The sequence below is a fragment of the Adiantum capillus-veneris genome, chromosome 6 (genome assembly GCF_014529385.1).
Source record: "Adiantum capillus-veneris isolate H3 chromosome 6, ASM1452938v2, whole genome shotgun sequence".
In the NCBI taxonomy this organism is placed as follows: domain Eukaryota; kingdom Viridiplantae; phylum Streptophyta; class Polypodiopsida; order Polypodiales; family Pteridaceae; genus Adiantum; species Adiantum capillus-veneris.
This window is the reverse complement of record NC_140936.1, coordinates 45,540,316-45,563,214: the sequence shown is the minus strand read 5'-3', so window position 1 is coordinate 45,563,214 and position 22,899 is coordinate 45,540,316. Positions and strand designations below refer to the sequence as shown.

Here is a 22,899-nt window from a genome sequence, read left to right as displayed (position 1 = left end):
AGCAGAAGGTACCGGTAGGTGCGCGTCGCGATGTAGTGCAGGATTGGGGCAAGAAGCAGGAGGCGGAGTGCAACAGAGAGGAAGCGCTAGGGATTGAAGCAGGGAGAGAGAGAGAGCTCATGTTTTTAGGGAAAACTCAATAAGTGAGTTTTGGGTTTTCCCACTTTTTTTATAAGTGACTTTAGAAAAATGTGTCCAGGTTCAATATGAACTTGGATAAAGTATAAAAATGAACAAAAAGGGATTATTTAGGCCTTTAACCCAACAGCTTCTGGTGGAAACGCTATGTCAAATGACTGCCATGCGGTGACGATTTCTGAAAATGCCAAGTGGGAGAAGGCTAAGCGATGAGGACCAAAAACGCTAGGCTTGGTTGAGGAAAATTGCCAAGGTGAGGGAGTCTTGCTGAGAGGAGGGGGAACCTGTCGCCGAAGGCTTGTGTTCTCCTTGCTCATCTGCCAAATAGTGCTAACCTTGGTTTGCTTATATATTATCTTACCCAATTTGCCCTACCTACTTTCCAACAAAAGTCACTTAAATTAATAAGTGAAAAATGTCAAAAATAGGTAAAATAGGCTAAATGCACTGGAAAATTCCCTTGAAGGATTCTGATGGGAATGCTTATGATCATGTTGTGTGTAACCAGAGGATATGCATCTACACTAAGTGACTGGGCATACACGGTCTACGAATAGACTCACAAAAGTGCCAGATCACTTCTAATCTAGACTGACTCGACTGACGGATTCCTTGTTATGCTGTAGCTTGTCCACGGACACATAGGGTTGGATGTGTCGCGTGACATCCCCTCCTTTTTAAAGTGAGGTACTGGTACTGAGTTGCATGGCTTTCTTGTAGTTTGCCAACAACTCTGGATAATCCTTGGAAAACTCTTCGTCGACCCACACCGCTTCTTGGGTTCCTCGATCCTTGAACTTCAAAAAGTATTGTCTCACTTGCTTCTTCGAACCATGTTGAAACCGATGCTACAATACTTGCTCCAGCTCCATGACTTCAGCTTCATCGATGATCTCCGGCTCTTCTTCTTCCGAAATGTCCTTTGGAGGTGTTCCCTGAAACACTTTTAACCAAGAAACATGGAAAACTTTGTGCATTGACCATGAGTTAGGCAACTGCATTTTCATTGAAACCTCATTTATCCTTTTAATGACTAGAAATGGACCATACATACGAAAAGACAACTTGGGACACTTCTTTCCAACTTGCTTAAGACGTTGCTTCATGATTCTTAAATATACCCAATCTCCTTCCTTGATCGAAACATCTTGACGATGCTTATTAGCCTGTCGTAAATAAGATTCCTGAGCCTTGCTTAGCCGAAGCTTCACACTCTCAGAACTCTCATCCAATGACTGACTTTTAGCATTGGCATCAGGCATTTGACTGACCGAGTGAGTCAAAAGTGACTAGAACGGACGGCCAAAAGCTGCCTCATACGGAGTTCGACCAATAGCATAAGAAAAAGAGTCATTCAAAATAGCTTGAACCAATGGGAGATAGAGCTCCCACTGAGACTGCTGACTATGGACATATGACTTCAAAACATCAAAAGCCAATTGATTGTAAATTTCTGTTTGACCATCTGACTGTGGATGAAAAGCTGATGAAAAATTCAACTTTTCAAAGAGTGTGCGCCAAAAATTGGACGTGAACTTAACATCCCTATGTGAAACAATTGATTTTGGCAAACCACAGAGGGGATACTAATGCTTAATGAACAACCGTGCTACATCTTGTGCAGTAACTGTGGCTTTACAAGGAATCAACATGCAAAACTTGCTGAAATGATCAACAATTGTCAAACATTGAGTGCTCCTTGAATGCAAACTTGGTGGTAGGTTAGTCACAGAATCCATGGAAATATCTTGAAAAGGTCAATCGGGAATAGGCAGCAGAAGCAAGAGGCCTTGCTGCTTACCTCGAGGAGCTTTTACTTTTTGACATATAGTGCAGTGTGTGACATAACGAAACACATCTTTTCGCATTTTAGGCCAATAAAAGAATCTTTCAATTTTTTCCAAAGTGGTGTTCATTCCCCTGTGCCCACCCGTGAGAGAATCATGTGCATTATGCAATATGGTTGGCCCAAGAGAGGGCAAGACACATAAACGTTGACAAAAATACAACAAACCATCACGAATGAGATATTTGCTTGGCCCTTGGGAAGCAAGAGCCTGCAACCAATGCTTACCAAACTCGGAATCCGCATACTGATTCTTCATGTTGTCAAAAGACTCACCCTGAATAGAAAATGTGGATCTTGACTCAAAAGCCAAAATCTGTCCTTTGCGACTCATCGCATTTGCAACAGGGTTAGCTTTTCGAGGCACATACTCAATCAAACCTCCAAATTGCTCAAAAAATTGTGACCACCGCGCTTGGCGATCACTCCAATGTGCACTAGGCATAGAGTGGAGCCACTTGAGGGCTTGGTGATCTGTGCGACCTGTAAACTCTCTACCATAAAGAAAATGCTTCCAATGCTTAAGAGAGTGAATGACAGACAAAAGTTCTTTATCATAAACTGAATAATTCTTTTCCGCACTATTGAGCTTCTAGCTAAGGAAAGCTATAGGACGACCATGCTGCTGAAGCACAGCGCCTATGGCGACATTGCTCGCATCCGTCCATACCTCAAAGGGATCATCCCAAGAGGCAAGGATAAGACACAGTGCTTCTGTCACCGCAACCTTTAGAGCTGCGAAAGCCTCAATGGCTGCTTCGGGAAAGTCTACGCGCTGACGGCGAGTCTTTACCCCTTTCAAAATATCAGTCATAGGTGCAGCAATGCGTGCAAAATTCTCTATGTGCGAACTATATGCTTGACAAAAACCGAGAAAAGAACGCACATCATATGCAGTTTTGGGCAAATCCCAATTACGAACCTGTTCCACCTTCGCGGGATCTAGCTTGACGCCTTCTGCAGAAATGAAATAACCCAGATAAGTGACCTCAGTAAGAAAAAATTCAAACTTCTTAGCTACAATGTACAACTGACACTCATCCAAACGAGTTAGTACCCTTTCGACATCTCTTTCATGTTGTTCCCACGATGCAAAAAAAAAAGAGAATATCATCCAAACAGATGAATACATATACACCAACCATATCGTTGAAACGACCTACCGTGAGACGATTAAATGTACCCATGGCACCTGTCAATCCAAAAGGCACAACAATATACTCCCATTGCCCTTGCTCGGTGCGAAAAGCGGTCTTGAAGATGTCGCCTTTGAATACCCTTACCTGATGGTATCCACTCTTGAGATGGACCTTGTCGAAAACCTTTGCCCCATTGAGCCCATCGAGGATATACTCAATGCGAGACATTGGAAACTTGTTCTTGACGGTCATCGTGTTTAATGCCTTGTAATCAACACACAAACGAGACGAACCATTCTTCTGCGAACAAACAAAATAGGAGCAGCAAAAGGACTTACACTAGGACGTATGAATTCTCTAGCCACCAACTCCGTGAGTTGTCGCTCTAACTCTTCCTCCTATGTTTTGTTCAAACGATAGGGAGCCTTACTGACAGGCTGTGCCCCCTCCATAAGCTTGATGCGATGGTCCTCCGGCTGCTCGGGTGGGAGACGAGGTGGAAGATCATCGTGCAAAAAGAGATGTTTAAACTTCCTAAACAAATTTGAATACTTAGCTGGAGCCTGAATGCTCTGGGAAACTAAAGCAGCATAGATGAATGCCGCTTGTGCTCCTCGTTGTAATTCACGCTTTACTTGCACATGAGAGATGAGAGGCAAAGAATGCAAGCCCTCCTCAACACGAATGATGAAGGGGGAGTTAGTTTTGGCATGCAAAGTGAGAGTGTTAGCCTCCCGATCAATGAGAGGGTTAAGCTCACGAAACCATTTAATGCCCAAAATCATATCACATCCTGAGAGAGGAGACACAAGAAATTTCCGACGGAAAGCAGATTGTTGAACGGTAAACATCACATCAAGGCACTCTTTCGTGATGAGAGAGTCCATACCAGGAGCGAAGCCAGAAACCTCTAGAGGAGATTTCTGACTAACCTCTAGGCGGGCTCTCTCAACAAGAGAGGGACTGACCACATCATGCATACTACCTGGATCAAACAATATAATAAAACGCCGACCCTTTACATGACCATAACACTTCATGAGAGACTCATCAATGCGTGTGTTAGAGTCATGAGAAGATTCAGCTTGGTTTACTATAGTGCTTGTGGTTGCTGTGGGTACCTTTGGTTCTTTAGGTGGGGCTGTCTTAGGACAAACCTTCTTAATGTGACCCTTGACGTGACATTGATAACATCTACCTCCTTAGTATAAATCACTTGTTCTTTAGCCGTGATGTATCCTCCTACAATTTCTTGTGCAACTTTTTCATATGGTGTTAGCTTAGGTTTTGCAGGTGCTTTAGCTTTACCCTTAGATTCATTGTTAGAGTTCTTTTCCGAGGAATTAGAGGAAGAAGGGCTAGAAGAGTTACCATTCTTACCATTCTTACCGTTCTTACCATTCTGCGTGTTCGGAGAATTCTGAGCGGTTCCTCGAGAAGTCTTGTTTTTCTTAGGCTTTCCCTTGTTGTGCTTCATCTCCTGTGCGAGAGCAATCGCTACCGCCTTGTTGAGATCGATTGGATCAAGTACCTCGACATCATACTTGATATACTCGTCCAATCCATAAAAAAATTCCTCCTTGCGCTCCGCATCCGATTTGCGTAATTGAGTGCCGAGCTGCAAAACACGATTAGAGAAAGATATAACCGGCTTACCATTTTGCTTGAGAGCGCGTCAATCATCCTTCAATCCTGCAAGGTATTGAGGTGGCATAAACAGCGCCTTGAGCTTGTCTTGGAAATCAGCCCAATTGTAGGAAAGGGGCGTGAGTTTGTCGGCTTCCTCTAGGTGCGCGGCTAATGGTGCCTCTTGCCATGCGTGGTACCAATTGATGGCATCACCGGCAAGGTACATAGCTGCCGTCAAAACCTTGCTATTCCTGTCTTCTTAGTTGTCGCAAAATAAGCATTAAATGGATGCAACCAAGAATGAATAACCGTAGCATACATCTTACCATCATACTTACTGAAAGTCAACTTCTCTGTGACTGGGTTGTTGGAATCCGCATCGTGGCTTGCGTCACTTGAGGAACTCCCACGATCTTTGGCTGGTTCGGACTTTGAGGCAAGTACTTAGCGATCCACTTCTTGAGTGCGGAGTTCTCTTTGAGCCTCACGCTCGGCCTCCAAGGCCGCTCGTCTTGCTTCGGATTCCTCCTTTGTTTGTGCTTTCCTTTCTTTTTGTTCGTCGCGCTCGCGTTCCAAAGCAATGTGAGTCGCTTCTTGTTGTATGGCAATTCTTTCGTTTCTTTCTTCGTGCTCGCGGTCCTTGGCTTCCTGTCGTTCTGCTTTTCTTTCTAGTTGTGCCATCATCTCCATCATTGACTTGACCATCACCTGTATAGGAGTTGGTACAACTCATGGCATAGATGGAGAAGGGGGAGGGTCAGAAAAATCTCTTGGTGGAGAAAACTCTTCGTCGCCTCTCTCATGCTCATCACCTCTATGCGAAGTATCCATTCGGCTTCGGGTGATGACCATGCACTATGATCTTTGGTTTTTAAGTTCACGAGGAACTTGGGTTCTTGAGGGTCTTGAGGTTTTCTTTCGCTTGCAACCTGTGTTTGAGAAGGATCTTCTCTTCACCCGAGTTCTGTTCTTTTCCGCGGGCGCACCCCTTGACGGCCTTGCGCTCACACCAAGGTTGCTTTTTCCCACCTCACGTGGATTGGCCGGCCGCTAAGTGCACGGTCCGCTCTCAATGAGTGAAAAGAGACACAAGGGGAGGTTGGACAAGCCCTTCTTTCTTGGGATTCCTGTCACTCTTCAAGAACACGATTAGGAATCGTCACGCTCAAGCGAACTTGGGTTCGTGTGACCGCAACAAGCAAAAAACATTCTTGTGATTCTTGTGGTTCTTTCCTTGAGTGATACAGAACACTGCCAAAGCTCTGATACCAATGTAAGGTGTAGCGGAATGAATGTTGTTCTTTCTCAAGATGAGTGTTCCATATTGTGCTCAAGGTTCCTTTTTGTTCGTATGGAAGGGAGAGCCTTCTGTTCTTAATGAGAGAGTGCTATGATCACGAACAAAGTGAGTAAACATTGTGCGTGCAAGTGTATGAGACTGAGAGATAGAGAGAGAAGAGAGATACGACAGTGGAGACGTTGTAAAATGTCACCAGGAGGTGTATTTTCCTGTTGCCTTTCGTAAATAAGTAGTAGATTTTTTTATTTATTTAATTTTTACTTGTTTTCCCCGGAACCCTTGAAAAGGTGCAAGTGGACATTGCATGGCCAGTGTGAAACGGCTGCGGCCGAATAGGTTTCTCACAGCGGGAGTCTGGGTCGGTCAGTCTGGGACTGGTCGGGCCAGTAAGCACTGAATTCTGATGAGTATGGAAGCCTGTGTGCGCCAAATGAAGTCTGGGCCACTCGGAAAGTCACTTATAACTTTATAAGTCAGTGGGAACTAGAGAATTAACTCAAAAGGGGCAAACTGGACACATGGCGGCTCCAGGCAGTTTTGCCACTTCCAGCATGAAGAGGGGGCGCCCAATTTGAGAGAGGAGGCTGATTTTTGAACATAAGTGACCTACAGTGTGTGTGTGTGAGTCGTGGGTGCAGGTCTACAGCTTTAATGGAAAGCTTGCCTTCTCCTCTGTCTCATGTAGCGCGATGATTTGCTCTCGTGCATCTCTCTCTCCCCTTTGGCACATATGGTAATGCCCCACTAGATGGGCTACTGAGATGAACATGTACAGTTCTGGGGGTTTATGCGCGTTTGCCAAGGCAAGAGCCTTCTGAACAGGAACCGAATTAGCTAATTGCTAATCCCCCACAAGTACGCACAATTCCATCGCGAAAGATTGCGATTTTGGAGAGTTTTCTCGCGTGAAAACTCGTCCGATTCACAGGAAAACTGTCCCATTGCGTGTGGAGCCCTTGGGACACGCGTAGACGTGTTCGCTCCGCTAAAAACGATCCGAAACAGCGAATTACAGCCTGCTGTGTTTTTCTGCAGGTTTAGGGTTTCGCACCTAAATTGCAAGGGAACACCGGGGGAGCCTCGTGAGAGCCTTGGGATGCGTATACAGGCTTTTGGGCACCCGGCAGTGAAAAACAGGGAATTACAGCCCGCTGAATTTCTGTGACAGCTCACCAGAAAGCTCCAGATAGCGAGGGAATCCATCCTTGACAGGTGCTTTTGACCTACAGGAGTTTTTGCACCATTATGCTACCAAAATCAGGTCGAAAACCTGCATTTTCAGCCCTCGCGAGGTTTGGACAGCTTTGTGAAAGCTTGTGCGAAGTGGTCGGATCGTCTACCTTAATTTTAATAAAGAAATACCGAAAGGGGCGCCAGTCTTTGGGGCCTACAGGGTGTCGGTCTCGTGTGCGCAGTGACATTCTAGTCATTGGACGCAACTGTGTTCTCTTTCCTTCTCAGTGCTCTGTGTAAAGTTAACAGGTAATTGAAATAGTACCGCCCTCTACATTGTACAGGCCGGTTATATAAAACCCTCCTTCGAAGGCCCCACTCTCGTTGGTGAGAGTGGTCTACAATTGATTGCACAAACTGGTACAAAGTGTGTGCATGAAACTGATGCAAGTCTAGGCTAGGTCGATGTCGACGACGGGGATGGCGAGACCGACTCTATGGTGAAATCTGCTACTCTTTATCTGCTGTCCAAAAACGTTGCTGGCTGAATTCTGCTATGACTGAAAATGCTATGAAAAACGCTGATTTTGCTGGTCTTTAGGGCTGAAAATCTGCTGCTACTGTGGGGCTGAATTGGCTGTGGGAAAAGGCTGAAATTGACTTGTTGAAAGTCGCCAAGGGCTGAAAACTGTGGTGCTTCTTGCTGGGATGAAAAACGCTAGGGCTTGATGAAGCTTCTGGTGGAAACGCTATGCCAAATGACTGCCATGCGGTGACGATTGCTGAAAACGCCAACTGAGAGAAGGCTAGGCGACGAGGACCAAAAACGCTAGGCTTGGTTGAGGAAAATCGCGAAGGTGAGGGAGTCTTGCTCAGAGAGAGCGGGAACTTGTCGCCGAAGGCCTGTGTTCTTCTTGCTCATCTGCCAAATAGTGCTAACCTTGGTTTGCTTATATATTATCTTACCCAATTTGCCCTACCTACTTGCCAACAAAAGTCACTTAAATTAATAAGTGAAAAATGTCAAAAATATGTAAAATAGGCTAAATGCACTGGAAAATTCCCCTGAAGGATTCTGATGGATTCTAATGGGAATGCTTATGATCATGCTGTGTGCAACTAGAGGATATGCATCTACACTAAGTGACTGGGCATGCACCGTCTACGAATAGACTCACAAAAGTCCTAGATCACTTCTAATCTAGACCGACTGGACTGACGGAACCCTTGTTATGCTGTAGCTTGTCCACGGACACATAGGGTTGGATGTGTCACGTGACACTAACTGAGCACTGGTATTGCCATCTTTGTCAGGCTTGCCTTTGCCTTTATCCTCTAGCAAACTCGTGCATTTGCCTTTGGCTTCACAATCTCGAGCCAAACAAATTGACGGCTTCCTTGAGAATTTCGCCTGTGCATAGGGTGCTAATTGGGTGGTGTACAATCCACTATCCATAGCCGATAGTTGGTGTTGGTCATTGTCGTCGCTGGCGCTCGAGCAAGGGAAGTGCCATTGCATGGTTACAAGCCTCCGCAAGGCTTTTTGCGTTCCATTCAGCTTCAAGGGTAGTCCCCAAGCTGTCTACTCTGCTTTCCCAAAAGTGCTTCCAAATTCTATCCAAAGGAGGACAAAAACCATTGCATTTTGAAATGCCAGCCGTTGACCGTCCCTTCAGAATGTGATCCTTGCACAAGCGTTTCACAAAGTACTTGTTATAGCTAAGCCTGTTGCCGGGATGGCGTTTCAAAACACAAAGCACATTGCACAACCCCATCAAAACTGCCTGCTTGACACTGCGTTTTAAAACTCTGTCAAATGCATGCAAAGAGTTGTCGTCGTGGAGTTCCTCCCCTTTAGCGTTTCAAAATGTTGCACTAAGGGAAACTTTCCGCCTTGGACCAGTTGAGCTCATCGCATAGCGTTGCCTCCAACATTTCAAAACGGCAACAAAAATGCTGCCATGGGCCTTTCGCCAAAATGCAGGTGATCACCAAGATTTTCAAAAACGCAAAGCAATGGGGCCCCTTTTTGGGGCAGCAAGCAACTCCTCTTCTCCACGAGTTTCTCTTCTTCGTGCAGATTCTCTCCCTATCAAGGAGCACAAGGCTCTGATACCATGTCAAGGTCGACGATGCGAAAGCCTAGAGCAGTGGGGAGAATGTGAGAGAGAGAGAGAGAGAGAGAGAGAGAGGTCTATGCGTACCCGCCAGCCTGCACCTGTGTACCCTCCTGCCTTCAGTCTGACGCAGCGTACCTGCAGCCTGCCGTCGTGTACCCTCCTGCGTGCAGCCTGCCCGCCGCGCGATCTGCCTGCAGTCTGCTGCCGCGCACGCTCTACCTGCCCTGCGCGTCACCGCCTGCGAGTTCCTGCAGCCCACCTCTTCAAACCCTAATTTAGTGAAACCCTAATAGCCCCCATCTGCAAACCCTAATTTCGTGAAACCCTAATCCCGTGAAACTCTAATTCCCCGAAACCCTAACAGCCCGCAAACCCTAATTGTTTCAAACCTTACCTGTGTGCATCTTTCTACCGCCTGCAAGAGAAAGAGAGCAAGAGAGAAAAAGAGAGAGAGAGAAAGAGTCCAAGCTTCACTTTGGGTCTTGCTTTTCCCGTATGCCAGTCTCGCCCATTCTTCATGGCGGCTTTGCCGGTCTTGAGTGCTACACAGCGCTCCATCACCACTTGCCTGTCGCGTGGATTGTATTGGTGACCTGTTGACACGCATTGACTCCACAATTCAATACTTGGCACAACATGCCTTGGTTGGTCGGATGATTGGATAGTCTCCACCTTGCTCTTCTATACGTGATTGGTGTCAGACTACATTGGGCACTACTCAGGGACGGGTCTCGGAGCTCACATTCCTTGGCAGAGGCATAATCATGGTACGTCTTTCAGATCCCGCCACTGTCTAAGCTCTCCTGGCTCGCTCTCTGATACTCTCTGATCGCAGAATGATATACTTGACAAGGTGGTATCCCGAGTTTACTACTGAGGAGTTTGACAGTCGACACCTTATTTCCAGATTGCCTCTGACGCTCTCCTTCCCGGATATGCCTCTCCATTTTATTGATGAGCATCTCCTTCAGATGATTGCTGCTCATTTTGGCATAGTAGTTCCAGGATCCTGCATCTTCTCATCTGGTCCACCACCTCGCATTCAGGTCCTGGTGTTTGGGGATACTTCATTACCAGATACAGTTACTGTGGCTGTGCGTGATCGAGACTACTCTTGCCGAATGGTAGTCACTAGCCGCCCAGGACAGTGCTTACGTTGTCACGAGATGGGACACTTGGCACGAGATTGCCCCACCCAGCCACGCCATCGGCGACAACAACAGCCGGCTCCTGGCACCCATGCTCAGCCACGTGGTCAGCGTCCACAGCCGGTTCCTCCTACTACTACTCGAGCACCTCAGCAGGCTACGGGTGCTCCCCGAGCTTCAACCCTCCATGTTCCTCCCTCTGCTTCAGCTCCTACTGAGACTGCATGGCAGACAGTGGGTCGTAATCATTCCTTCCGTCCTCGTTAGCAACCCACAACGCATGCAGCCCCCAGTGTTAACTCTCTTGCTCCCTCTCAAGTTTCCACCACTCCCTTACCCCCCGCTTCTCGTCGCCATTCTTCTTCTTCAGCACATGATCACTTACCTCTGCTACCAGCTCCTCCTTCACTTGCCATTCCCCTGCCCTCTCCTTCCCCTCTTCCCGAGGTCCCTATTCCCATGCAAATGGAAATAGGGACCTCGGGAATTCACCGCTATTACCTCTCCCTTTTCCTTCTCTCCCTCTCGCCCTTACTCCCCCCCCTCCACCTTCTGGTCCACCCCCTCCCTCAGCTGCTCATACTTACGTCCCACGTAGTTTTCTCAGCTCTTGCCCTCTTTCCTGGGGCACTCATCGGGCTGAAATGTGCGGTGACTCAGAAGGACCATTGCGGGTGCAGCTCTACCTTATGCATCACAAGCCCGGTTGTGTTCCTTCTTTAATAGGCAGTCGCTCTCAGCCTACCCATTCCTTTTTCCTTCCATTCCATGCAGCTCAGGAATGGTCTGAGGATCAGGTTCTGCATTTTGTGCATGCACAAACTATGGCTCAGCTTCATTTATGGTTGTCTACTTCCGCTCCGGATGTATTGTCTCCACACTTCCCTTCATGTATTGGTGCTATGGAATGGCGTGATGTTTATGCTTGCTATTCATTGCCTATGATCATTCATGTATCCTCAGATGTGGTGCTTCCTATGTCTATGCACATTTGGGGTGTCAAAGCTGCAGCATAGGTAATGCAATGTAAACAAGCTGAGGTCCGCAGTTGGTGCAATGAGACACCATATTTTAGAGAGGACTTGCGGGTTGCTTTCCTACCGCCCGAAGCTCACCCCTTGGATGGCCCAGCTGCCTCCAAGAAGATGCGCAGTTAGTCAGATGCTTTACCAATTCTTTCATGCAGACTATGGATTTACATGTAGTTTCTTGGAATGCTAATGGTTTACAGACTTCTCGGGTAAGAGGTTCACGTAAGCTTTTACTTCGCAGAGATTTACACGCTCATGTAGTAGGCACTGTGGATATATTACTAGTACAGGAGCATAAGATTGCCACTCCCTTTGGTAATCTCATGCCCTCGGGCGCTCACACTTTTTGGGAGCCTGCTTTGGGCATTCATGGACAGAGTTGCGGTGTATGCATTTCAGTGGGGCCACGTTACTTGGCATCAGTTCAGTAGCGTGGCACCCTTGTCGCTGGCAGAGCAGTCTATGTTTCTATTCGGATTCGGGACTCTATTATTGGTTTTATGTCAGTGTATGCACCCACTACTCCTCGGGAGAGAGCTACTTTTTGGTCCTCCTTGGCTGCTGCTCTACCTGCTGTAGACTCTTGGGTTGTTGGAGGCGACTTCAACAACGTCGAGAGCGACTCTGACTGGCGATCCATCACACCTCCAGTTCTATCATCCATTTCTCCCGATGAGCAGCCAGCTTGGGATCGATTTCTTCTAGCTATTCAAGGTGTTGACACCTGGCACATACCCTCTTTTGGTCATCACCCTGCTACACTTAATTACTCGTGGGGGTTTCAGAGACAGCAGGGAAGATTATTAGAGCGACTTGATCGTTTTTACATTGGCCCTTGGGCAGCAGCTCTAGGTGGATTTACTACTATTTGGCGAGGAACCAGCCTCTCAGATCATTTACCCGTCTCATTGTTTATCTCTTTCACTAGATCCTCTGCACAGAGATGAGGCTGCCGCATCCCTGACAGTGTTCTCACCACTGAAGTTTTGCAGCAACAGATTCGTGACTTGTGGTCCACGGGTGCTTCTTATTGTGGTCCCCCTGGAGAGTTCCTTGCCCATTGCATTACTCAGTCTAGTATTTACTGCCGTGATCAGACTGTTACCATTCATCGTCAGTTGAGAGTACGCGAGTTTGATCTCCACATTGCTCTTGGTTCCACACAGCGCTTGCTTGAGGAGTGGCCTCAGGATGCTTATCTCGTTGCTAGACAGACAGAGCTCACAGAGGAAATTCGTCGCGTACAGGAGGCTATGTCTGAGTTCACTCATCATGCTTCAGTATCTCATTGGATAGCTAAAGCTGATCAAATGAATAAGGACTTCTTCGCTGCGCATAAAGAGCGCCCTCCTGGCACCACCCTTCGGACTTTGTGCGATGCTCAGGGAACACTACATATGCATCTTGATGTTATTCTTGATATGTCTGTAGATTATTTTGAGGCATTGTTCACTGCTGATGTATGCACTACTGAGGTTTTACTTGCCCGCGAGAAGATCTGGCATCACACACGACGTCGTTGTACAGACACTATGGCAGAGATCTTGTTGGCTTCATTCACACTTGCAGAACTTTATGCTGCTATTGAGAGTCTAGATCCATCTTCCTGTCCAGGAGAGGATGGCCTCACTAGAGCTTTCTTTTTGACTTATTGGGATGTATTGCATATACCACTGCTTCGCGGTTGTCAGGATATCTTTGCATCAGGATATATGCATCCGGATCTTTGTTCAGGTCTCATATCTCTTATTCCGAAAGGGGGTGACACCACTCAGCTCCGCCAGTGGAGACCTATTACCTTACTCCCTTCGGTCTATAAGATATTAGCGTTACTAATCAGCCATTGCTTGCGATCGTTCTTACCAGATATTATTCATACTTCTCAGACAAGCTTTGTCATGGATCGATGCATACTGGATAATATCTTCACTTTTTATGAGGCAGTAGAGTGTGCCAAATCATCTTCTGAACCTTTTGCTTTTTTCATCCTTGACTTCGAGAAAGCATACGATCGTGTTGAGTGGGAGTTTCTCGAAGGATCATTAGCCAGGATGGGTTTCCCTTCGAGATGGATCTCAGGCATTTCCGCTCTCTTCAGGACTGCCAGCAGTGCTATTACTATTGGTGGTCGTGTCAGTCGCAGTTTTGAGCTCTCTCGATCTGTCCGTCAGGAATGTCCTTTAGCAACATATCTGTATCTGTTTGTAGGAGAGACTATATCCGACTTTCTTCGTGCTTAGAGTCATGCATTTCGTGGCTTGACCATGCCAGTACCTTCAGCTCCGGACCTTATCGATTAGGAGTTTGCTGATGACACTATGCTGATGTTGCGCTATTTGCTAGCAGCTCTTGATGCCATGCGGGAGGCCCTGGAGGTTTTTTGCATTGCCAGTGGTGCACGCATTAACTGGCATAAATCCTATGGGTTACTGGTTGGCAGTGATGACATACCTACTTGGGGGGTAACTGATGGTTTCACATGGCTGCAGCCGGGTCAGACATGCAGATATCTGGGCTTTCAGGTTGGATTTGACGTTTCCTCACAGCAGTAGTTTGCACCCGTACTACAGTCTATTCGCAGGAAGCTATGTCATTGGTCTTCACGTCATCTGTCGTCATTGGCTGGCCGTGCATTGGTCGCCAACCAGGTCATTCTGGCTACAGTATGGTATACGGCCTCTTGTTGGATGCTACATTCTGGTGTGATAGCTCAGCTCCGCAGACTAGTGCGGAACTTTTTATGGAGTGGCACAGATGGGACTACTGATACTCGTGCTCGAGTTCGCTGGTCCATGATTATTCGTCCTAGGTCAGCGGGCGGCCTTGGTATTATTGATCCAGAATTACAGAGCCGCGCCCTTCTTACCAAGCTTATTGTTCGGGGTCTTTTTCCCGGCCAAGAACCTTGGAAGATGCTTCTTCAGGCCGCTCTTTCCACAGCGACTCCACGCCTCGGCACTAGAGATGGTCATACTTGGCATACAGGGTATCGTTTGCTCTTTACGGATGCCCCCTTGTTCACCAACACTCTCTCACCCTTCATCCGATCGCTCCTTCAGATTTGGGTATCCATGCGACGGGCTATCATACGCTCACCTCCCTCATGCCGTGAGGAGATTTAGCGCCAGCCTCTCATTTGGAATGATGCAGTTCTTGATTCTTCGGTTAATCCACCTCGTCAGCTTGGAGAGAGGACTCACATTGATTGGGCTGCTTGGGACACTGGCCTTGCTGTCTCTATGCGGTTGTTTCATGAGACACGTATGCTGGATGCAGATTTTGTGGCAGAACATTATGACATTGGTCGCGGGGTAACAAACAGACTGCTTGAGATTGTCTCCGCCATTCCTTCACAATGGGACGCAATCATGCGAGGCACGGTTCAGATGCCTCCACATAGTGGCTGGGAAGGCCTCTTTGCTCAGAGCACTCTCTTATTAGTTCGTTTAGACACCATGCTGTTCACAGTTGATACCGACTACTCCCAGGGGATGCATGCTAGATTGACATATGCTACCTCCTCTCCGCACGTTGTCTACCCCGGCGCTAGCTGGGAGGCTATACGAGTAGTTGGCTTCCGCGGGAAGCGTCGTTGTGTTGACCCCCGTTTCGCTTCCGCTGATGCTGCACTTTGGAGGCTTTGGGTGTGGGAGGGTCGTGCCCTATCTGAGCTTTATTGGGACCCAGGAGAGTGGCATTGGCCTCAGTCTAACCCCACCGGTGCACCTGTATCATTCTTTGAGTACACTGTCAGAATTGGAAGATTAGCATTGATGAGACAGCACCTAGAGCAGCCCACTCGTATGCGTTTCTGGTTACATGCAGGTCTCTCCCATGCCTATCTACAACAGTTCTGGTCAGCCATCTGGGATTTACATGCGGCTCATCGTATTTCTTTTTTCATGTGGATGATTGCACATGCAGGACTTCCAGTTGGGACTTGGCTAGCTACTATGGGTCATGATCCGTTATGTACTCGCTGTCTTTTGCGACTACCTGAGTCACCTGCCCACTGTCTTTGGTCATGCTCGTCTTCTCACGTAGTGTGGCTAGCAGTTTGCTTTTTACTTAGCAGAGCCGGTGTTCAGCATGGATTTCTCACTTGGGGATCTATCTCCTTGTTGATGCCGATGCCCGGACCGCATCTTTTCTACGAGGGCTCAGACATTATGCTTACCTCGACTGGTTATCAGCGAGGGACTTTGGCTATGTTACCACAGATTGCTTGGCAGGGGGATCCTCAGACACGTGATGAAATCTTTTCAGTCATCACTAGCATTGCACTATGGAATGTTTGGAGAGCTCGTTGTCTTCACATTCTCAGTGCGGCTCCACAGCTCCTTCCAGATACCCTCACTGCCATTTGGCTGGACATCATTCACACCCTCATTTGGCAGTGGGATTCTTCCTCAGGTACATCTAGAGCAGCCGAGGCTCGTCGATTTGACTTCCTTCGGTGTTGGGCCCGATCTCCACTCTTCTTCACACTTACAGGTGGACAGATTACATGGCATTATGCACCCCCTCAGTGGTTTCTCCTCCACTCATCACACAGACCACCATGAGATTGTTCTAGTCGAGTTGTCACTATAGTGGCTCTCACCCTTACATTCAGCTTGTACACCCCACGTGATAGGCTATTTTGGCATCCGCTGGGGATTATATTGTACTTAGTAATATAAAGCCCTGATTTTTCCAAAAAAAAGAGAGAGAGAGAGAGAGAGAGAGAGAGAGAGAGAGAGAGAGAGAGAGAGAGAGAGAGAGAGAGAGAGAGAGAGTTGTGAACCAACCAACCTTGGCAATGAATTGATGATTATACAATGGGGGCTAGGTGTACTTATATAGTCATCTCAGCAAATTGCCCTACCCGGAGTTCGACAAATAAGTAAAATAAGTATCTAAAGCCAAAATAAATATTGAGATCACATTGGGCAGTTCACTTGAGATGCCTTAACTTTAACAAGAGCCCCCATGATCAGATTTAGAGTACAGGTTTCACACAATGATTCCTTATGGACGAGGGAGGGTATCTATGATACCATTCTGGAGCAGACCATGCTTGAGACTAACTACTTTATGGATATTAGATAGTTTGCAGATTTGTTTGAGAGCTAGTTTAGAGAGGCCTTAGGAAGGTTGGTTTGGTCAGAGAGAGGTGCATTTCGATATCTTCCCTTGGCTTTTGAGGTGGACATTTAGTGGGTCCCCCTGCCTCTCTTACAGTTTAGTCATGCCGTAGATCCACTCCCTTTTTGGGAGTACATTGTCAGGAAATGTTAGAATGGATGCGGATGATTTTGGAGGCACGGCCCAGGAGTTTCACAATCCCTTGGCCTTTGTAAGCTGCTACAGGAGGTTTATACAGCGGATGCTTTATATTAGTTAGATAAAGAACACTTGACTTTGTGGTTGCTACTTTGCTCAGAGCTTTGGGCAGATTTGTGTAGACTCGATCACTATCCAGATAGCTACTCTTCACCACTTGGTTAAAATATCTTTATGCCTAGATGTTTTTTGTGGTTTGTTATGGAATTTTTCACCATTATATCATTGTACATCTATCCCATATCTCTTGTATATGGACCAATGGCCGATTCGTATGTAATGCAAAGGGCCAAACCCCACTTTTATTGATTGAGAGAGAGAGAGAGAGAGAGAGAGAGAGAGAGAGAGAGAGAGAGAGAGAGAGAGAGAGAGAGAGAGAGAGAGAGAGAGAGAGAGAGAGAGAGAGAGAGAGAGAGAGAAAGAAAGAAAGAAAGATTTTTAACGTCTATGTCAGGCCGAAATCGGCCTATGAGACAAATCAAATGTACATGGTGTGTATGTCATCCGTCTATCGGAAAGACAAATGAAACAAAACTGATACAAAACTGAACTGAATGTAGGTAGTGGGGTATCTGAGGAGGAGGGATGGAGCTCTATCTCTAGGGGTATATGCATGTCTATATGCTCAAGGTAGTACAATCATGAGAATGCATCAAGCTATCTAGCTCCATCCTGTACTAATGGGGGGATGTAAGATGTGGTACATGGGCGGGTCTGGTGCCAAGGCTGCCCGGATGAAAGCTGTCGGGTCGGCCCTCATCTGGGCCACTCGCTCCTCAGTGGCACTGCGCTCCCGGGCTCGGATCTCCTCGATCTGTCGGTGGTGGGAGCTCGCGCCCCTGTAGCCTGTGACTCGTGGTCGTCGTCTAGCTCCGCCCACCTCCGCCTGTGGGAGTGTCACTCCCCTCTGAGTGTCTGGTGGGGGAGGGGCGGTAATCCTCTGAAAGAAGTCTGTGAGCTGCGACTGTCTCCCCTCTGTCTGTGTAGCTGTGTGTGGCTGTAGTAGTGTGTCCCGATGGCTCTGTATCTCTAGTAAGAACCGTCCGAGCTGTCTCTGATCTCGAGAGTCCATGATCTCTCGGAGAGTGGGCTGTCCTCTGAATAGGGCCTCATACCTGCCTCTGATCTCAGTGTATGCTCTGCATCTACATACAAAGTGCTCCTCACTCTCCACCTCCTCTGTGCAGGCTCTGCAGACGCGCTCCTCCCTGGGAACACCAGTATGTCTCCCGATCTCAATCTCTAACCTGTGTGAAGCCACTCTCAGCTGACCAATCGCCACCCGTGAGCTATGTGGCATATATGTGTCCATGTAGCGTGGTCTCTGTATGAACCCCCCAGACAATATGGTGAGAAACTGGTCTCTGTAATCTGACATCCTCGTCCCCAAGCCAGGTGACTCCCAGACTCTCCTAGTGTATAGCTGCCACAGATCCTGTCTCAGTACCAAGTTCCTCTCACTGCGAGAGAGGTGAACATATGGTGAGTGGGGGTCGTACTGGAAAGGTGGTAGACTCTCCATGTCAACACCGTGTCCCTCAAACCATGCTCTGACCTGTGAGTACCATGCTCTCTCATGCCCACTCTCTGATAGCTGTATAGCTGCCTCAAATGCTCTACGAGTAAGTCTGTCAGGAGGTAGCTCTCTCATCCTCTGGATGAAGCAGACTGTCTGGAATAGTGCCTCTACCACCATGGGTGGTGTGGCGAGCTCGGCTCTAATAATGTCATGTGGCACTGTCTTCTTGCTGCGGAGCAAGCGTGAGATCATACATACCTGTGGCCTCTCAAGCTGTGTCCACTGGTCAGCTGTCAATCCTGGTGCCCATACTGCCGCCGAGTACATCAAGGCCGGGGTGACTAAGGTGTCGAAAAGCCACCCCTTCGTGCGGGGTTCCTGAAAGTGTGCCTGGTGGCATCTCCGCTCTAGCATGGCCAGAGCTGCATATCCTCGGGTGAGCCTGTCAGCAGCAGCCTGCCTCGTAGTGAAGGGTCCTGGTAGGCTGGTGAATGTGATGCCAAGGTAGACATAGGAGGTGACTACATCAACCTGTCCTCCTGCTGCTGTGAAGGTGGCAGCGCTCCTCACTGCACTGGATGTGTGAAAGATCATAACCTTGGTTTTGCCAAGGTTCACAGTCGACCCCCTGTGTGTGCTGAATTCGTCTAAGGCCTCAAGATGGCGTTGCAAGCCCTCGGGTGACTCTGAAATCAACACAATATCATCAGCATATAACATGATGTGGACCGGAGTACCTGCCAAGTCGCTCCCCTCTCCCCCTGCTCGCAGTATGTAGTCGGAGATCTCGTCGATGTAGAGCCCAAAGAGTGTCGGGGAGAGTGGGCATCCTTGCTTAACACCAATGGTGCTAGCAATGGTCTCTGAAAAACCGCCTGGGCAACGAACTCGACCCGTCACCTTCTCGTAGAGAGCATATATGGCCCAAATCATCTCTGTTGGTACCCCAATGCTGTGAAGGCGCTGGAAGAGTCTCTCGCGTGGGACTGTGTCAAAGGCCTTGCGGAAATCCACAAAGCAGCAGTAAAGCCTCTTCTTCCGCGCCTTTGCCCCATCAATGAGGCAGCGCAGAACGAAGATGTGATCAGTGGTGGAGAAAGCTCGTCTGAAACCTGCCTGGCCTGGAGCTCGTAAACCCTCGATCTCTGCGTAGTAGCTGAGCTGTGCCTCAAGTACTGCTCCATATAGCTTGGCCATCGTGTGGCCAATCATGATAGTCCTGTAGTTCCCTGGATCCAGGGTGTCGCCAGATTTGTGGATAGGCACTATGGTGTGCTGTGTCCACTCCTCTGGGAAGCCCTCCCCTATAGCCCGGTTGAAGACATGTGCAATCAACGGGGCTATAGTGGAGGCCGCATAAATAATGTGCTCACTCTGTAATCCAGTATGGTCAGCTGATCGTCTGTGCTGCATGCGGCGTATGGCCCTCTCTACCATCTGTGCTGTAAAGAAGGAGGAGCACGTGGGGCGTGGCTCGTGTGGCTGTGGGATAGGAGGCTGTCCTGGTACCTCGTAAAGTCGCTCTGCATAATCATGCCATATCTGTGGATCCTCAATAGCTGTAGTCGGACGTGGCTCGCGCAGGGTGCGCCATGCCGTCGCGCTATCCATGCTCATGAATAGGCGGTATAGCTCAAGCTCCTGTGCCTCTTCGAATGCTCGCCGCTTTTGGCGTGTCAGCGTCTTCATATGCCGTCTGGCCTCTCTCTCTGTGATCTCTCCTAAGGCTCGCTGTGCGCGGAGGCGTCGGTATAGCTCTCTGCACTCATCATCATACCAGCGGTTCTGAGGCATAGTCCCGGGGGGGGGAGTGCGTCCTGTGTGAGTGGTGTGTGGAAAGGAGCTAATAGCTGAAGTGTGGAGAACGGAAGAGATATGTGATGTGAGAACTGAGAGTGGTGTGGATGGGTGGAGGAGGCATAGGCCATGCTCGACCTCGGCCGAGTAAAGAGGGGCTAGCTCATGTGTGAAATGGATGGTGGTGTGTGGAGTGTGTGCTGTGGAGCTGTGTGGGATGGTATCTCCGGTGATGGAGAAAGAGAGGTATGTGTGGTCGGCTCCGATGGGTATGGGTGGAATGGTGAAGGATGTGATAAGGTGTGTAGCCTCCCTGGGTCCCAGAATGTAGTCGACTGTACTCCCCCCTCCCTTTGCAACTCCATGTGGCATACAAGTCAGGCCCCCTGAGGCGGGCCACTGGACCATCCCGTTATAAATAACGAGACGGTGCTGGGACCCAAGTCGAAGTAGATGTCGTCCGTAGGCTGTGACTGGAGCTCTGTCTGCTGTATCTCTCATAGTAGCCTCCTCATCTAGAGTGTGTAGTGCCTCTGGGTCCTCGTGGTCATATGCCTCACACTGCTCACTGCGCGTACGAGCATTGAAGTCTCCCATAAGGAAGACTTCACCCAGTGTGGAGTACTCCATAATCTCCTCCGTGAGGCATGCGTACGGTGACTCCTGCTCAATAGGGGCGAATCTGGAGCCTGTGGGAGCAAAGTAGCAAAGGGCAATGTAGACGATCCTGTCTCGTGAGAGCTCGAGGCGAATCCACATGTAGCGGGCCTGTGGGTCCCGGGCAACAATCTGTAGTCTGCTGTGAAGCCCCTGTCTAAAGAGTATGGCCACTCCTCCTGAGCCACGAGTGGTGTGCTGGCGCATACATCCCCGATGTAGAGACTCCCACTGGAATCCATGTATCCGTGGTAGCCCTCTCTCTGGGCTCTCGTGTGTCTCTGTAAGTAGAATGATGTCTCGACCTCTCATCACCTCCTCAAGTCTCTCTGGGTGTGTCCATAGGTCTCCATTGCAATTCCAAACCGTGACATGAATCTCCTCGTGTGTCCCACAGGCCGCGAGTCCCTATGCGATGGTCTTGCCATCAATGATAACCCTACCATCTCGATATACTGCCTTCTTCCCTTCTTTGCGGGCTTGGTGGACTCTAGGCATGCACGCGCGACGGTGATCTTGTTGCATCTTTGTGAGGTCATCATCAAGATAGATCGGGGGGGCTTCTAGCCCTCTCAAGATGACCCTCTTTCGGAGGAAAGAAGTTCGAGACTCCTCGGAGGCGAATTGGAGGATGAGAGCTCTCTTCTTTGGATCTTTGCCGGCTCTCCAAACTTTGGAGAAAGGGATTTCTTCTTCCTTGTATCCCACTTTCTTGCATAAAGCTTTCCCATCGCTCTCGGGTGTAGACCCTTCTTCTTCTTTGATGCCGGTCACTCGCACATTGAGACGGCGAGCTTGTCGCATCTTCTCCTCCTCGATGGTTGTGTGTACGATGAGTACCTCATCTTTTTGGGCTTCCTCTCTTGCAACCTTCTTGATGTTCTTTTTGACCACTTCGACCCATCCTTCTTTGGTGGCCTCTAATTTGTCCTCAATGCTTGCGGTGAGGGCTTTGGTGATCTCCTCCTTGAGGGCTTCCTTAGCCTCCTCTTTAATCTCTCCTTCTTCGGGGGTGAGGGATGTGATGGAAGCATGAAGGAGATCGATTTGTGCCTTCATCTCTTCTTGCTCTTTCCTCCATCTCTCCCTCTCCTTCCCGTTCTCCCGTTCCCTTCTCTCCTTCTCCTCTTTGAGATTTTGGATTTCCGCTCTCATGTCCTCCTTCTCTTCGTTCCATAGCTTGATGAGGGTGGCTTTCTCCTCCTCCCATATCTCTCTCTCCATCCGCCATTCTTTCATGTCCTTCTCCAATTGTGCAAGCCTCTTGTTCGTGAGCATGAAGGTTGTCTTCATTGTCGATGCCGGCGTCTTGATGATGAGAGAGAGAGAGAGAGAGAGAGAGAGAGAGAGAGAGAGAGAGAGAGAGAGAAATTTTTCTTTCCAGGTGTAATGGTTTTGACGAGTATGTTACATGCTATCCCCACTGCACCTAGTTTTGGTCCATTCTTGGAACTTGCACCTTGTCGGAGGTAAGTGCTGCCAATGGGCTCATGTAAGGCTTACGGGCTTTGTAACTTGGTTACCTAATACAAAAGGGTAATAAAAATAAAGTGCTGCATTCACTTTTGTAAGGGTGATATTGGACTGGCTTCATATGTGAAGGTATTTTGTAGGTTACAAAGGTGCTTGTATCTTAGAGAATCGAAGATAAGGAATTTAATGCAAGTCACGAGTTTAATGGAAAAACACAGTACAGATTTGGATGCCAACGGTGGAGAAAAACTACTTGTTGATGGCAGAACAGAAGGCAAGTTGATTGCTGGTAAGTGTTTTATCCATCAAATTCTTTGCTTCAATTTTCTAGTTTCTCAAGTAAAAGCGCATTAAGCTGTAAAGAGGTGGTTAATTCAACAATCATGACAGGACCTTAAACAGGATCCTGGAAAATTGGCAGGGAGTGTTGTTGCACTTGGAAAATTCGATGCTTTGCACATCGGACACCGCGCCCTTGCTATTCAAGCCTCAAGGATGGGCCCTCCTGTCCTCTTATCTTTCACAGGAATGGCTGAGGTTTTGCAGTGGGCAAAAAGGTAAAGAGCTGTCTTGAATGCGGCTAATTGACAGACATCCACATGGT

At 48.2% G+C, this 22,899-nt stretch overlaps 1 protein-coding gene across 2 annotated transcripts in view; it reads left to right on the top strand.

Annotated features, from left to right (window-relative positions):
- LOC147455446 (FAD synthetase 1, chloroplastic-like) overlaps nucleotides 1–22,899 on the top strand; it is a 52,138-nt gene that overhangs the window by 27,453 nt on the left and 1,786 nt on the right. For both annotated transcript variants that reach the window (XM_086514235.1, XM_086514234.1), the window contains exons 2-4: nucleotides 22,207–22,291; nucleotides 22,436–22,584; nucleotides 22,717–22,852. In XM_086514235.1, coding sequence (XP_086370361.1) covers nucleotides 22,212–22,291; nucleotides 22,436–22,584; nucleotides 22,717–22,852 — 365 coding nt within the window. In that variant the 5' untranslated portion in view covers nucleotides 22,207–22,211. The remainder of the gene's footprint in view (nucleotides 1–22,206; nucleotides 22,292–22,435; nucleotides 22,585–22,716; nucleotides 22,853–22,899) is intronic.